At 38.3% G+C, this 16,724-nt stretch overlaps 1 protein-coding gene across 1 annotated transcript in view; it reads left to right on the forward strand.

Moving 5' to 3' along the window:
• The window catches only part of ptprt (protein tyrosine phosphatase receptor type T), a gene marked incomplete at its 5' end in the record, with an annotated part of 383,008 nt that overhangs the window by 319,339 nt on the left and 46,945 nt on the right, over positions 1 to 16,724 (forward strand). Inside the window, 2 exons of the mRNA XM_079841650.1 lie at positions 4,783 to 4,970; positions 15,587 to 15,674. Of these exons, the coding sequence (XP_079697776.1) occupies positions 4,783 to 4,970; positions 15,587 to 15,674 (276 nt within the window). The remainder of the gene's footprint in view (positions 1 to 4,782; positions 4,971 to 15,586; positions 15,675 to 16,724) is intronic.

The raw sequence follows: 16,724 nt of genomic DNA on the forward strand, positions 1-16,724 counted from the left end.
ATTTTGTGTAGTTATAAACTCTTTAGAATCTTTTTTTTAAGTTTGTGGGTAAGAATCGTGTAAAAAAAATCCCTTATTTTGTGGATGGATTCCGGGAAATCTCCCTTATTTTCAATGTTCAATGTTGAAAGCTATGGTAAACGCCGACTGCTGTGATTGGCCACTGTGACACTTCAGTGTAAACGGCCACTGCTGTGAGACTTCAGTGTAAACGCCCACTGCTGTGATTGGCCACTGTGAGACTTCAGTGTAAACGCCCGCTGCTGTGATTGGCTGCTGTGAGACTTCAGTGTAAACGCCCACTGCTGTGATTGGCCACTGTGAGACTTCAGTGAAAACGCCCACTGCTGTGATTGGCCACTGTGAGACTTCAGTGTAAACGCCCACTGCTGTGATTGGCTGCTGTGAGACTTCAGTGTAAACGCCCACTGCTGTGATTGGCTGCTGTGACACTTCAGTGTAAACGCCCACTGCTGTGATTGGCCACTGTGACACTTCAGTGTAAACGGCCACTGCTGTGAGACTTCAGTGTAAACGCCCACTGCTGTGATTGGCCACTGTGAGACTTCAGTGTAAACGCCCACTGCTGTGATTGGCCACTGTGACACTTCAGTGTAAACGGCCACTGCTGTGAGACTTCAGTGTAAACGCCCACTGCTGTGATTGGCCACTGTGAGACTTCAGTGTATACGCCCACTGCTGTAATTGGCTGCTGTGAGACTTCAGTGTAAACGCACACTGCTGTGATTGGCCACTGTGAGACTTCAGTGTAAACACCCACTGCTGTGATTGGCTCCTGTGAGACTTCAGTGTAAACGCCCACTGCTGTGATTGGCTGCTGTGAGACTTCAGTGTAAATGCCCACTGCTGTGATTGGCTGCTGTGAGACTTCAGTGTAAACTTTTAGGACGTTTTTACTATTACAGCTCTCAAGGTTAACTAATTGTCAAGTGTTGATAATAGCATTATATTTAGATCATGGCATGAAAGGTTGCAGTGATGATCATTGTAGTCGATCACAGACATGTTGAGCGCATGAATGCTGCAATCTCGTCATTGCAACTGATTTCTGCTTTATCACGAATAAATAAGAGATAAAAAAATTGCAACTGATTTACCAAAGAATCCACAGTGAAATGTACCGCATGCCATTAAATAATGCTCAACTGAGACATTCACATTCCTAGCAGATCGTTTGGAAGGTGATGTTATTTTTAGTCCAGTGGTCCTGTATCGCTCTTCTCTCCTCATCATCTCACTAACACGCCAGTGGGCGGAGCCTCGGTTGCAGTGATGAAGTAGGCGTTGATCTTCTTCTGCAGAGGCGGTCTTTCACCGATCTATGTCATATATAGGCACATTCCACAACAAGTCGTTCTCTGGGCTTCAATAAAAGCTGTTTTTGGACAAACAAGGAAGTTTTCAGTTCTGAAACGTACAGGATATTCTTATAGTATGATGACCTCTTATATGTCAAAAGCTTTCTCAGTTCATGACCCCCTTTAATTGTTGGCTTGGTGTAATTGCATTGTTGGGTGCTGTTCTTTAGAGATCCACTGGGCCATTTATTGTTAAAAAAAAAAAAATGGGTCTTTGTAGATAGGGGACAGTTAAAATTCTGTCATTTTTTTTACACTCTCCTGACTTTATCTCTGCTATGGAACATAAAAGATATTTTGAAGAATGTTGATAACCAAACAGTTTCAGATCCCATTGACTTCCATTCCAAGTCAAGGGGAACCGAAACTCTTTGCTGCATTACTCAGCCAACTAGGTTTTGAAGGCTAAACAAACGTCAAAGTGCACTGATCAGTCAGATCTAAATTGTGTGTGTGCGCTGGTTGTGAACTTGTTCAGTTTCATTGAGCAGTCTCAGTATCTCTCTGCGGGTTACTTTTTGTGCCCTTTTCTACTATTCTACTAAGCTACTATTCTAGCATAATCGTTTTCTTCATAATACATCGTCTCCGCTAATACTTTCAACTTTTTGCTTCTGGCGCTAGAAATGCTACGGCTCTAACACGTCATGCAAAATTACTCATATTTTGCCATGTCGAAAGCGTAGTTGTTTGGTGTGGATTATAAATTTTTTAGCCCCAGAATTAGTTTAAGTGTATAATGAATTTTCAAGGCGATTAAGATGCAAATAGCCACATTAATAATTTGTTGAGTAATATGCCATCTCTCTGTGCATCCGAATGATGCTTTAGCTTTGTAAAGGAGGCCATATGAAAAAATTCTCCATCATTTGTGTCCCCCTTTCCTCTAGTTAATGATCTCATTAACATCAATAAACTACTTCCCAGTCTTATTCTCATAAAAGAGTTTGCGAGGACGGACTGTCTGCATCTCAGGATATTGTGTCCACCGAAGTCTGATTGAATGAAGCTGAGATAGCTCACAGTAGTCTAGGTCTTAGCTGAGCTTTCAGGGGTTTGGTCTTGATTGAGGTATTAGTGCACAGTAAACAAAGCTGTGCTTTTTTGAGAGCAACATGATATCCTAGGCCGCAAATATTTGTGTTTTCTTTGTCATTTTTTGAGCGGTTTCACAGATTATGTGGTGTCTGTGTGCTGTGATTGGCTAGGTTAATTAAATGTTGTGTATTTTAGTCCACTTCTGTTTGCTTTGTGCTCATCTATAAGCTAGCATTCTCCTAAAAGTTATATATGAAATTACTAGGGATGTCACGGCGGGGACATTTTTTAACAACTTGTGACAACACCGGTATTACCGATAACACCGGGTGGGTGCTCGCGTTTCACTTTTGCTTTCAAATTCAGAATCCCGCATACTCTGTGTATAGAGAGCAGCGGTACTGACTGCACATTTTACAAAATAAGATATTTGACCAGGACTTTCAAGATTTGTTGCGCACCGAATTTTCCGCCATTGTCTTGTCAGTCATCTCTCTTTACTCTGGTCACATGATCGGTGAACTCTGACTGCACTGTGCTGTGACTCCTGCAGAGCAGGCTCTTTCAGTTTATGATTGTAGCGTCCATTGTCCTACTGAACTAAATGCTTTTCATTTCTATAAGAAATCAACATAGTGGGGGAGCGCAATGCTGTGGCGGGCAAGTAATGTAATTGTTGTGCAGCCGAACACTGTTTAACACAGACTACCGCATCAAGCCTATCCGCTTGTTAAGTCGTGACATAAGAAACGCCGTTTATGTGTCCAAGCCTCAACTCGTTTCACTTGAGAATGCCATCGACGGCCGTTTATGAGCGCTATTTATTCATATTAAACATCAAACATTTTAAAAAGCTAAAAATGTTAAATACTTACTGTCTCTGTGCGTCACATACATTCATATTTTAACGATTTATAAAAGATGAATCACTGTCTGGCCATCTGGAATTTTGGTATGGAGATAAAGGTTATGATTATAATTTTTTTGTAGTATTACACCACATTGTGTGTGTATATTATTTGCACCGTTTGTTGTTTTTCTTATGAGATAGAGCGTTTGGACCCGGAAAACAACCGAATTATACACATTTAAAATGTTTAGTTTTTTTTCTGTACAGGGGTTATATACATATCTATATGAGCAGAACAAAAAAAACATATATACACTGCCCAGCCAAAAAAGTTTTTTTTTTAAATATTTAAAAAAAAAAAAATTCTCAGGAGTCTATGATTGGATCTTTATTGCAGTGATTATTATGTTTCTAGCATGTTATATATTTGGCAACAGTTCCTCTAACTCTAATTGATGGAGTGTGTAGCTCCTCATTTCTTAAAATGTAGGACGACGCATCATGGGCATATTCCAGGATGACAATGTCATGATGCATCAGGCTCAAATTGTGAAGGAATGGTTTGGAGGGAGCATCATTTTCACACATGAATGGGAAATGGAAATAACATCATGACATTTATTTTAATCAACGTCCATTTTTGGTCAAGATCATGTATTGACAATGCAAGAGTCCAGCACTCTGTCAAGTCTCCTCCAGATCATCCCATAGAGATGCCAATTCATGTGTGCAAATGATTCTTCATGCTTTCTCCCAAACCATTCGTTCACAATTTGAGCCTGATGCATCTTGGCTTTGCCATCCTGGAATATGCCCATGATGCGTCGTCCTACATTTTAAGAAATGAAAAGCTACACACTCCATCAATTAGGGTTAGAAGAACTGTTGCCAAACATATAACATGCTAGAAACAATAATAATCACTGTAATAATGATCCAATCATAGACTCTTAAGCATTTGCCTATTTAAAACCAAACAGCGACTTTTTTTTTTTGGTCAGTGTATATTGGAGGAGGGTCATTACATTTAACACACTTGGGCTTTTTTTTAAAAAACATCTTTATTTGTTTATCTTGCCAAGTGGAGTCTGGGGTTGTCATTTAAATATTGATATTATTAGTAGCAGTGGGAAAAATCCAATTTGATGAAAAAGATGGTCTGGAACAGATACCCACTTTTAATTCCAGCAGTTCAACCTGCAATCTTCTAGTGTTTCCATTTTTGCCTAAGGCTTTTACATTTATAGATTATAAAGATTGTAAATTCAACAGGTTGTTAAACTGTACATTAAACACGCTGCTCTGTGGACACTGCAGAACTATTTTTATTCATAATAGCAAATAATAAGCAGGGCAGGTAGAGTTTCTTTGCATTGCGTTATGCCATAAACAAAGAGAAGCGCAACCCAGGGATCGTTGCCTTGCTCACGGCTCGGGAAGGGAACCAGCAACCTTCCTTTTGGCAATTGGACATTGGTGATGGGTACTCAAAGATTTTGAATTGTTCCTCCACAGATGGCAGCCACAGTGAGATGTCCCAGCCCTCGATGACCATCCAGACATACCCATATGGAGGCTGTGAGTCGGTGGAGATGTCCTACCAGGCCGGCCAGTTCCAACCGGCCATCAGAGTGGCAGACTTGCTCCAACACATCACCCAGATGAAGTGTGGGCAGGGTTACGGGTTTAAAGAGGAGTACGAGGTAAGAATGACATCTGTGTGCTGAGCTTGACTGATTGGATGGAACTTTCGATAAGGCTTTCTTTCGTCCCTGAACATAAAAGTAGATATTGACAATGATTTGCATGCACTATTCTTATGATGATACATAAATGAAGTCATACAATATCTATCTCTGCTGTAGTTCTCAAATATCATTTGCTGATATTTCTGTCATTAGTTACTCACCTTCATGTCGTTCAAAACCCGTAAGACCTTCATTGCAGAGAATAAATTGTTGAATAAAGTAGGGCTGTAACGATTTGACCAAAAATAAAAACCTCAATTAATTGAACATTTTACCTCGATTACGATTAATGAACACATTTTTTTTTTTTTTTTTTGCTTTCCATTTTTTTGGTTTTTGAGTAAATTCCTGATAAGGTTTTTACTGTAAATATACTATTAAAGGTGCCATTTTTTTTTCTAATGAAAAAGTGCATTTCTTTGTGATTTTAAATTTAAATTTTTTCAAAGGAAACGGTTTACTTTCAGCAGTTATTGTCTATGAGGCAGATTTCTGCTTGTACATCAGATACAGATAAATTAACACAGAAGGCCTGCATTACATTTATGTGAATGCATTAATGAGAGAGTGATTGTGTGTGTGTGAATTACTCATACCGTCTCTATTCATTATGAAGCTGTGGTTTGTACTTACTTCAAAGATATTAAAATATATGCCTATAACGGTTGAGTTTCTAAGCTTCTTTAGTGACTTTACTTTAGTCACAGGACAGCGTTGCCACTGCGTTTCTGCGCTGCTCTCTGTGAGCGATCTTCACGTCTGAGTGTTCGTTTGTCACCATATCAGGCATTAGTTCAACATAATACACATCTGATGGTCTAAAATCGCTTTAATGTTCAAACTGGCAGGCCTTAAAACACATACAAATGACAGAGCTTTGTGAGGACGCAGGTGAAAGAGGTCTGCCTTCAGGGCGCGCGCGCGTTGTCTGTGTGTGTGTGTGTGTGTGTGTGTGTGTGTGTGTGAGCTCGTAGGCTATAAGAACGGCAATCAACTTACCTGTATAAACTGTGTAAAACATGCAGTTACTATAGTGATTCTGGGCATCTATAAACACAGATAACTGCTCCTGCATCTCTCTGTGTGCCTGCAAACTGCACTTGATGTGACTGACGGGGCGGAGTCACTTGACTAAAACCGAAATAACCGACATGGGAAAAATACGTTGGTTAGAGGTTCTGAATTTCGGTTTCGATTATTTTTCGATTAATCGTACAGCCCTAGAATAAAGTCATTAATTGTTTGGTTCTAAACTAATAGGGTGGAGTCAGTTGTGGGCGGGGCCTGTTTCAGTGTGATGTCACATTGGAGTATATTCCTGAACGGCTCATTTTGAAACACGGTTTCAGATTTATGGGGAAAATAACAAACGGAGTGGATAGATTTTTACCACAGTAGGGGAGTTGTGTACACACACTGTGGACACATAATTATGTTCAAAGACAATATAAAAGTGAATTTTGCATAATAGGTCCCTTTTAAAACAGTGAATTTGTTAGACCAAGTAATTATAACGTGGTAATTATAACATCCGTGTAGCTATGACATTTGTTTTTTCCTCTGTATGCACAGTGAGCCCAAAAAATATTGATGTGAAATTAATCTTATTAAAATATCAAACATGTTTTTTTTTATTTTTTATCTTTAATGAGTTTTTTTGTTTGTTTTGTTGCTAGATCCTGTGTTTTTTCATATTGTTTAATTTCTTAAACATTTGAATAACTAATTGAAGCGCTTCTGTGCTCATTAAAAGAAGCAGGTCTTTGGATCTCGATGACATGCTGGCATTTTGTTCAGAAAAGGTCACGTGAGATGCCAAGCTCATCTTGGGAAAATCTGCCCACACAGTGGTTCACAAAACATCAACCACTGTGACAATAAAACCAATTATCTTTCAATGTCTAAACCTTTATGGGCAGGAATATGCTAAGACCTTTGTGTCAATAGCATGTCGTACTCTAGTTTTAAAAAAAGCACGCTAACCTCGAGTTTGAAGGATAACTTATCCATGCAATCTCTACACGTGCTTTAATAATACAAATGCAGAATTCCTTTGCTTAGTCATGAAGGTCACCGACAGAAATTGCGTCTGTTAGATGGTCTCCTTGTCATTTGAAAAAAAAGATGTGTGCTTTTTGTGTGCCGATTTTCTCCATTATTAAGGTACAGATGTTTTAATAGGGTAAACTTTTTTATGGTTGGAAAGCGTACATTGCCATTGTCATTTTGTTTAGAACGATACCACTAACAGCAGAGAGATGTAAAGTGGTCTTTTGATAAGGTCATTTATTTTTCCTCTAAATGTATTTCCTACCAATTGTGGCTTTGAAGTATAGCTGCTTTGTGAGTTTCAGTTTCACTTTGTGATTTGTTTTCATTAAAGTGATCATTCACTATCCAAAAATGACAATTCTGTCATAATTTACTCGCCCTTGTGTCATTCTAATCCCTTTCTTCTGTGAAACTCAAGCTTGAGATATCTGGCCGTTCTTGTTCATGCAATTGAAATGAATGGGGTGGATCAAAGCATCAAAAAAGCACCTTAAAATTAAATATTGAGCTATATATAAGTCTTCTGAGGCTATGAAGTAGTTTGTGTGTGACCAACAGTACAAAAAGATGTGAGAGTGAGTTAAAGATGACATAATTCTGTGATTTTTGGGCCATTCATTTGAAAAAATAACTATTTAAAACACTTTTTGTTTGCTCCCCAAGATGAGAGTTTTCATACTGCAGTATGATCATACTTGTTAGATTATTAGTGATGCATGGAAAGCAATGTTGGCATATTCTGAATATTTTGGCTTGTAAACACACTAAAAAATGCTTTTTAGAGTGCATCTAATTCAGAATTCTTGTCTGGAATCAGTTATTCTGTGCTGCTTATCGATGTAGGAATAGTCTTAGGTAGGCTATTAAATGTGTGTATACATGATTCAGCAGAGAAACTTATTTGACTATGAGTATAAATCATATTTTGCTCATTATTGTGTATTCAGACCCAGTTTTGATGGATAGCTCCGGCAACAAGAGATATCATTGAATTAAAGCGGGAGAGATGCTCTCTGCGTCCACATTTTCAATCACCTGGATTGAGAGCATCTTTAAAAGGACAAAGACTTGCCTATTTAAAGAAACTCTCTTTTATAAAGAATGTCTGCCATACATCTGATTTACTTTTGGGAGACAACAGAATGCATATCAAAATTGCGGTCCATTATCTGTAGTATATTCTTTTTGTCCACTTTACGTATTACGAATGCCAGAAATCTAGCCTTCAGGATCCTCACGAAGCCTGAGGGCGATATAAAGCGGTCAGCCCTAAACTTCTCTCTTTCTCAGGATCACTTGATTATTAAGAGTTAGGATAGGTCTAGCCTAATTTCACAAGACCAGCCTATATTGGCTGCTTTGGGCCGCCCGAAGTGTAGAGGTAAACATGAGATGGATGTATTGCTGGCAGCTCATGCCTGTCATAGGCAGTCTGATAGCACCAGAGCTCTTGCCTCCGTGTTTAAAGGGTCATTCATCAAGGCAGACGTTTTTATAACACCTTTTTGTTATCGGCGCTCTCTTCTAACCTGATTTGCCTCACAAGTTCCTCTCAGCCTCCTGCAAATGAAGTTGGCAGCTTTTTGCATCAGCCCATCTCTATCCTTGCCTCTGAAAATAAGTCATTTTTCCTAATATGCAGTGAAGGAGGAGAGACTCAATACATTTACACTGAGTTGAATGGAGTGTTTGCTTACTGGCTTGTGACTGGCTGATATGAGCGAGAGCACATTAGGGGCAAATACTGCGTTTCCCATATTGCATGTTTTACTGTGAATTTAGAGCAGTTTTTTACTGCAAATGAGATTTTAATGTTACTGCTACTCAATAATTTAACTTTGCCTTTCAACACTCGGAAATAGAGCGACAAGCTAATTAGCTAATTAATTAAAATCCACTCACATGACAGATAGGGCTTATAAAATGCTTTGAATTTAGACTTTATGACTCATCAATTTGAACCATTTAATTTAATTGAATAATTTGAGTTGTAAAAATTTAAATGTATAAATTAAAAAATAAAATAAATATTTTAATTGAATATTTAGTTCAAAATCATTTTCGCAGTTATCTATGAATAAGTGAGTATATCAGTTACATAAAAAAATTGTTCTGAATTTATCTTTTATGTATTTTAATATATATATATATATATATATATATATATATGTATGTATATATATATATATATATATATATATATATATATATATATATATATATATATATATATATATATATATATATATATATATATATATATATATATATATATAATCTAAAGATCATGATTGAAGTTTGAAATGTACTGTGTGTGTGTGCATGCGTGTATATATGTATATATATATATATGTATATATATATATATATATATATATATATATATATATATATATATATATATATATATATATATATATATATATATATATATATATATATATATATATATATATATATATATATATATATATATATATACATATATATACATATACATACATACACCGATCAGGCATAACATTATGACCACTGACAGGTGAAGTGAATAACACTGATCATCTCTTCATCACAGCACCTGTTAGTGGGTGGAATATATTAGGCAGCATGTGAACATTTTGTCCTCAAGGTTGATGTGTTAGAAGCAAATTGTTTAAGAAGGTAATGCTGGTTCTGATGCAAAAAAGTGCACACAGTGAATACACAGTACATCACTGTTTGTTGTGTATGGGGCTGAATAGCCGCAGACCAGTCAGAGTGCTCATGCTGACCCCTGTCCACCGCCGAAAGAGCCAACAGTTGGCATGTGAGCATCAGAGCTGGACCACGGAGCAATGGAAGAAGGTGGCCTGGCCTAATGAATCACGTTTTCTTTTACATCACGTGGATGACCGTGTGCGTGTGCGTCACTTACTTGGGGAACACATGGCACCAGGTGCACTATGGGAAGAAGGCAAGCCGGTGGAGGCAGTGATGCTTTGGGCAATGTTCTGCTGGGAAACCTTGGGTCCTGCCATCCATGTGGATGTTACTTTGACACGTATCACCTACCTAAGCATTGTTGCAGACCATGTATATCCTTTCATGGAAGCGGTATTCCCTGGTGGCTGTGGCTCTTTCAGCAGATAATTGCTCCTGCCACAAAGCAAAAATGGTTCAGGAATGGTTTGAGGAGCACAACGAGTTTGAGGTGTTGCTTAGCCTCCAATTTTCCCAGATCTCAATCCAATCGAGCATCTGTGGGATGTGCTGAACAAACAAGTCCGATCCATGGAGGCCCCACCTCGCAACTTACTGGACTCAAATGATCTGCTGCTAACATCTTGGTGCCAGATACCACAGCACACCTTCAGGGGTCTAGTGGAGTCCATGCCTCGACGGGTCAGGGCTGTTTTGGCAGAAAAGGGTTGAAACCTTATACTAACTAATTTTGCATTTGAGGCAGAAAGGATGGAGAGGGTACGGATGAGATCTGACGGACAGGGAGTGAATGATGCAGATCTGATCATGTTAGTAATAGCTGATGACGGCCACCTGTGTGTGTATGTCAGCACAATCACATCATTAATCTCAGCCCGACAGATGTGTGATCCTGCTTCTTTGCTTATGTTAGAGAGAGAAGAAAAAGCAAGTAGTTAATGGTACATATAAATACGGAGGAGGCCAAAAGATACATTAAGGGCCCTCATACACTGGGCGCAGTGTTTTTTTGCACGTTTCAGCCCGACGCAGTAATCAAAAAAAGTCAATAGAGCAGTATTTTTTGTGTTATTTAAAGGGCGTGTTAGTAATATGTGCCTATAGGATTCCTCTCTGGAGAAGCGTTCAGTCTTTCCGCTTGCAAATTCCACCATGTAAATATCGCTATATCTGCCATGGTGCAAGCGCAACTGGCTTTTAAAGGGAATGGGAGATGAGACTCTGATTGGTTGATTGCTTGTTAAGCCGAAAACACACCCATGACTCATTAAGAGACTAGGTACAACCCTTTTGGACCTTGGACCATGCACCTGGCATGGTGACCGTTTTTTCCGTCGCTAAACGAGCAAAAGTGGATTCGGACATGCTCTAAACATTAGAAAGTGTAAATGGTGAAGAGGATTATGAATTGCTTGGCTTAAAGGTGAACTATGTAGGATTTTTGCAGTAAAACATCCAGAAATCACTAGGCCAGTGTTATATATTTTGTTCAGTTGAGTACTTAGAATATCCCAAATGTTTTCAACTATTTGTAAATCGTGAGAAAATTGCTATTTTAACCAAGGAGCCGGGACGTGTGAGCTATGCGTGTGAGGGAGTCGCCTGTCGATTGCGTCATATCTGCGTCACCCTCGGTCTCCGGTTTTATTCAGTGAAACACTTTACTCTCACTGCAGTGTGAACAAGTGTCATAGCAGCCGCCGAGCGAACGTCATAACTTCCTTTTCAACACACTCAGATATATCTAATACGATAAACAGAGCTGCGTTACCTCACACTCAGCACTGGAGAAGAGGAAGTGCCGCCGGCAACCGTGTCATAATAAAAGTCCCGCCAGCGACTATGCCATAATAACAGTCCCGCTCTTCAATCGCTCCTGCGGCCTTGCTCAGCTCCACAACACTCGCTCCTGCTCTGCTTCAGACTACAGTAATGTTAATAATCGCATCCATGAACATGATTTCTGCCCGAGTCCTATCCTGACTCTTTCCCACCGGCTGTGAGGTGAAGACCACATGTCCCAAGATTCTGCGCTCAAACGTGGCGTCATCAAACTACGCCTTTGTTTTGAACAGGCGACCTCTAGTGGACGGAAAAGTTACATAGTGTAGCTTTAAGAGATGAAGATGATGGTTATCATGTGGGGCAGGAAGAGGTCTGACAGTGCTGTCTGCTGTCTTTGTGCCCACACACATAGTAAAGACGGTTTTTTTATTGTTCACTGTCTTCTCATCCCTTCTATGAAGTATTAATAGTATCAAAAACAGAAGATCACAAGACGAGACAGGCTCCAGTGAGAACATTTTTGAAGGGTGGATGAGGAATCCGGTACAGAACAAATGAAGAAAGCGTTTGGCTCACTGCCAGAAGACAGAAGTTTAAGACCCTTTGTGCAGCGATTCTCTCCGGATGTCTCAAAATGTATCATTAAGAAGCCCTCAAACTGTTTTAGCATCACATTCTGTCAGGCAGACAGAGTTTGTCTATAACTGACTCAGTTACCCTAAATATACCGTGATTATTTGCCAGATCCCAGTATCCCAGAATATGGAATGTGACTGATTTGTTGGAAGGGTTGCCAGATCGTGTTTATTTCACACATGAAAGAGAGGTTCGACAAAAATGAGGCTTTGTAAGGTTTGTATTTTCACAGGTGCCAGATCGTGTTTAATGCACGTGAAGGAACAGTACAGCAGAGATGATACGGTCTGTATGTTCAGGCTTCTGTGCTTCACTAGTTCCAGATGGGATGCATCGTACAGCCTTGGGAGAGGGAAACATTTCTTCTACACACATGACCCTATTGCAGATCGATTCACCCTGCCAAAATGGCCTACTAGTTCAAATCCACTCTATGAAAAGTGATTCTTGTTGGAACAAAAATATATATTTTTATATATGTTTTATAAAGTTATTAGCCTGACGTTGTCATACTCAATTCTAGTCAGAATATGAGTCTGATTCTGCTCCATTGGGCTGTGATTATGGGGGCGTGTTTCAACCGAACCAGGAAAGACCTCAATTGGATAGACCTACAACCAACCAGAGCAACGGAGCGACGCATAACGTTAGTTGTCAAATGTCAACAGAACTCAACTGCACACAGTGTTGCCAAGTTCGTGGTTTTCCCGTGGGCTGTTTTTCCATGTCCATGGGTTGAAGCGACCCCGATTATGTGATATTTAGACCCAGGGTTGCGAATTTTAGCAGGCAACCCTGCCAAAAAAAACACATATTTTACCCCCCAAACGCCTTTTTTTTCCCGGAGAACCCCCCCCAGAAAGCTATTGGGCTTGTTTTGGGCTAGTTTTGTGTAGCAATTGGGCGGGTTGTGGCAACCCTGTCTGCACACACGCTGGAAGAAGATGATGAGTGCAAAGATCTTTGTGAAATAGTGAAATAGAGAAATAGTGAATGCATATACGAACAAGTTCTCCGTTTAGTAAACAAATTCAACCCAAGCGCTCTTTGGTGACGTGGATGATTATGTTACTGCAGATCATCTGTCCATCATCGTATAAAGCCCGCCCTGACAATTTGATTGGTCCGAACAGCTTCTGTTCGAGCATAGCTGCTCCACAACGGATCAAGTCCAGACCGAACTGCCCAACCTCAAATGTTGTGGGCGGGGCTAAGCTCGGCTGGCATCCAGGCTATAAAGTTGTATAAAGATCTATTTTGTGTGATCTATGAATTTTTGGATGGATGGAAGGATGGATGGACAGATGGAAAATTTAAAGTAAAATAAATGTGTGTGTGTGTATGTATGTATGTATGTATGTATATATATAATATAATATAATATATATATATATATATATATATATATATATAATGTTCATACAATATTTTCTTTTATTAATACTTTTCATTTTCCATCCATCCTTCCGTCCGTCCATCCATACGTCTGTTCATTTTTGGTATCAATTCAACAGCACAATTCATTGTGATTTTTGAAATGAAATTTTATTATATAATTAATTACATTATTTTTTAAATATTATAAATAAATCAATATTTTATTTTAATACTTTCATTTTCTTGTTGCGCATATATTTAATATTACTTTTTTATTAATGCAGCAGCCCAATTCACGATGTGATATCCTATTATTGACTTTTTTCTTTCCTAAAAGATATAGTTATCAGTAATAAAGTGAGATGAAACAGCGGGCCAAATGAAACAGCCTGTCAGTCACTGATGGCCGGCAGGTATTATTATGAATTTGCTATTAGTTAAATCCGCTTAATTATACAAACTGCTAATGAATTTATAATGAGTTCTTTGACTGACAGTGTGTGAGCTCATGTCAATAACAATCTTCCGGTTCATTTGCAGGATTTTTTTTTTATTATTTGACCATGAATAGAATGTGAAAAACATAAGCACATGATGAGCTCTGTGAACAAACTCTTATCCTCGTCCTCTGTTTCTGTTATTTCACGGGCCTTCAGTTAACTGCGCCATCAAGCCTCCAATTCATCTCTAAAATGTGCTTTAGAATCAATTTGTCCATGAAGTCTTTCTTTAATGCAGACACTTTGCAGACCACTGTTGTTTCTCTGGATCTGTCACAGTAAATGGCTTGTCTTGTGTGTGTGGTGGACAGGATGAAGATTGGACTACGGCTTTAAGTGGCCACCATCAGCACTCTAGTCTGACATTTCAGCGTCTTGTCTTTGCCCCAAGGCTAAAGAATGAGCCTACGATTACCAGACTCTTCCACACACGAGAGTCTTTCAGTGATATCAAGGAAAAAGAGCCACCTAGCCTGACCTGTTATTTCAGAAACGCATCTTAAAGTGTGAAAAGTTGAACTATAATATGTCATTTTTGCTTTATTTGTATTAGTGCTGTCAACGTGTTAAACGTTAATGCATGCGATACATTTTAACAATAATTAATGAAGCATCAATTTGGCTAGCGTTACATTATATGATCACGCACTTATTCATGCAATTGTTTTTAAACCATTCAAGTGCGACAAGACAAAAGAGAACAAGCCATCTGTGAATGTCCTGGATATGTGACACACGCATGACACACAGAAAGACACGCTTCGCATTTCATGCTTGAATTAACAAAAATTGTCAAAAATGTAAAATTATGCGAAATTGTCAATTTTGTCGAGTATCCTCATTAGAGCAGTCTTATATAAGTTAAATGAATTCTTAAATGAACGTATAGAGTTGAGAAAATGAGACGCATGTGAGATCCGCGATCTTAAAGTGCTGTCTGTCATTACTGTTCATCAAAAAACCAAAGCTAACAGAGAAAATTAATCACTGCTCTTGTCTCGACTAAAGAACTTTTAATAGGGATTCATCTATATTTAAGTTATCAGTTATGCAGGGCAGACTGTTTGATAACTTTTCAATTTCTGTTAGACAGGTAGGAGGGACACAGATACATTTGATATTTATTATGGGTTTATGTGAGGATTGTTTTATGTTCACTTAAATTAAATTTTGAAGCCTAATAAATGTTAAAATTGATAGCTTTCACTTATACTGTAATGTTGAAAGGCTAAAATTGGGGGGGAAAATCAATTTCATAGAGGCATCAGTAGCAGTATTAGTATCAGTGATACTGGCCTTCATAAAAAGATGCCATTAAACTAATTAAAGTATTTCAAATATACTGTCTTTATGTTGTTTCTACATTAATTTGGAGATTAACTGTGAAATTATTACATAATAAAATATATTTTAATCACGATTAAGTAGGGTTTTTTTAAATCGATTGACAGCACTAGTATGTATACAGTCTCTGTAATTGATGAACATTTGGATTTGAAAGTATTCTTGATTTGATTCCAGGGTCTGGCTGAGGGACAAACGGCCCCATGGGAAACCGCCAAGAAGGACGAGAACCGCAACAAGAATCGCTACGGCAACATCATCGCTTGTGAGTACTGAAACAACAAAGATTCTATAGTGTTCCAAAATTCTAAAAAGTCACATTTTGGCGTTCTTTCATCTAGATAACTGCACCTTATCACCTCGACCACACAAATGACTGTGTTTCGCTTTGTTTTTAATATTTCATATTTACTATACAAAAAGTACACTGCTACAGTCAGATTGTAATATCATGGCACTTTTGATCAATATTATGGTACTGAATTGTAAGCATATACATTTGCAGCATTTCAATGTACTTTAAGGTAGTACCAAAAGCCACATTATTGGACAATATTGTACCACTTCCAACAAAAAGGTATTCAAAGAATACTTTCGAATGTCAAAAAAGGGTATTTCCATGGTACGCTTGGGTCATTCTTTTGTTAATGTTGCAGCATTCAGTAATATCTAGTTGTTGACATATTTCTTCTACATCATTTAGTTGTCACTGCCACGGTGCTCTTAAAATGAGATGAAACAGGCTAAATGAAATAACCTGTCATTCGCTGATGGCCAGCGGGTATTATGATGAATTTGCTATTAGTTAAACCCATTTAATTAGACAAGTTGCTAATGAAAACTGTCCATCAGGCTGTTCGTCAGTACAAAGGATCGTTTTTGTGGAAAAATTGTGAAATAAGGAGATGAGGGTGATGGCTTTATTTAACATCAGGTGCCTTGGGCATTGGTTTGCTTTAGACTGAAATTATATATTGTATTTAACAAAACAACCCATTAATAGTTCATAGCTCATACTGACTAGAAGAGTAGCACAACAAATGGTAAAAAATATGAAAAAGATGGTAATTATATTTATATTCTGAAGCAGATAGTTCCCACCCTACTATATATGATAATAGCTTTATAGCTTTGTGACTACATTTAATATCAAACTGCATTGCATTTGGACTTGGAAAATGGATTTTTAAGTAGCTGAAAAGTCTCAAGTCAACCAGCCAATGGAGGAAGTTGTTTTGTGAAGCATTTCATTATGTGAATGCATGTTTAACCACCCCAAATTGGAGCGATGTCTTACAAACTGAGCCAAGAAAAA

The sequence above is a fragment of the Gobio gobio genome (assembly GCF_949357685.1).
Source record: "Gobio gobio genome assembly, chromosome: 17".
In the NCBI taxonomy this organism is placed as follows: Eukaryota; Metazoa; Chordata; class Actinopteri; order Cypriniformes; family Gobionidae; genus Gobio; species Gobio gobio.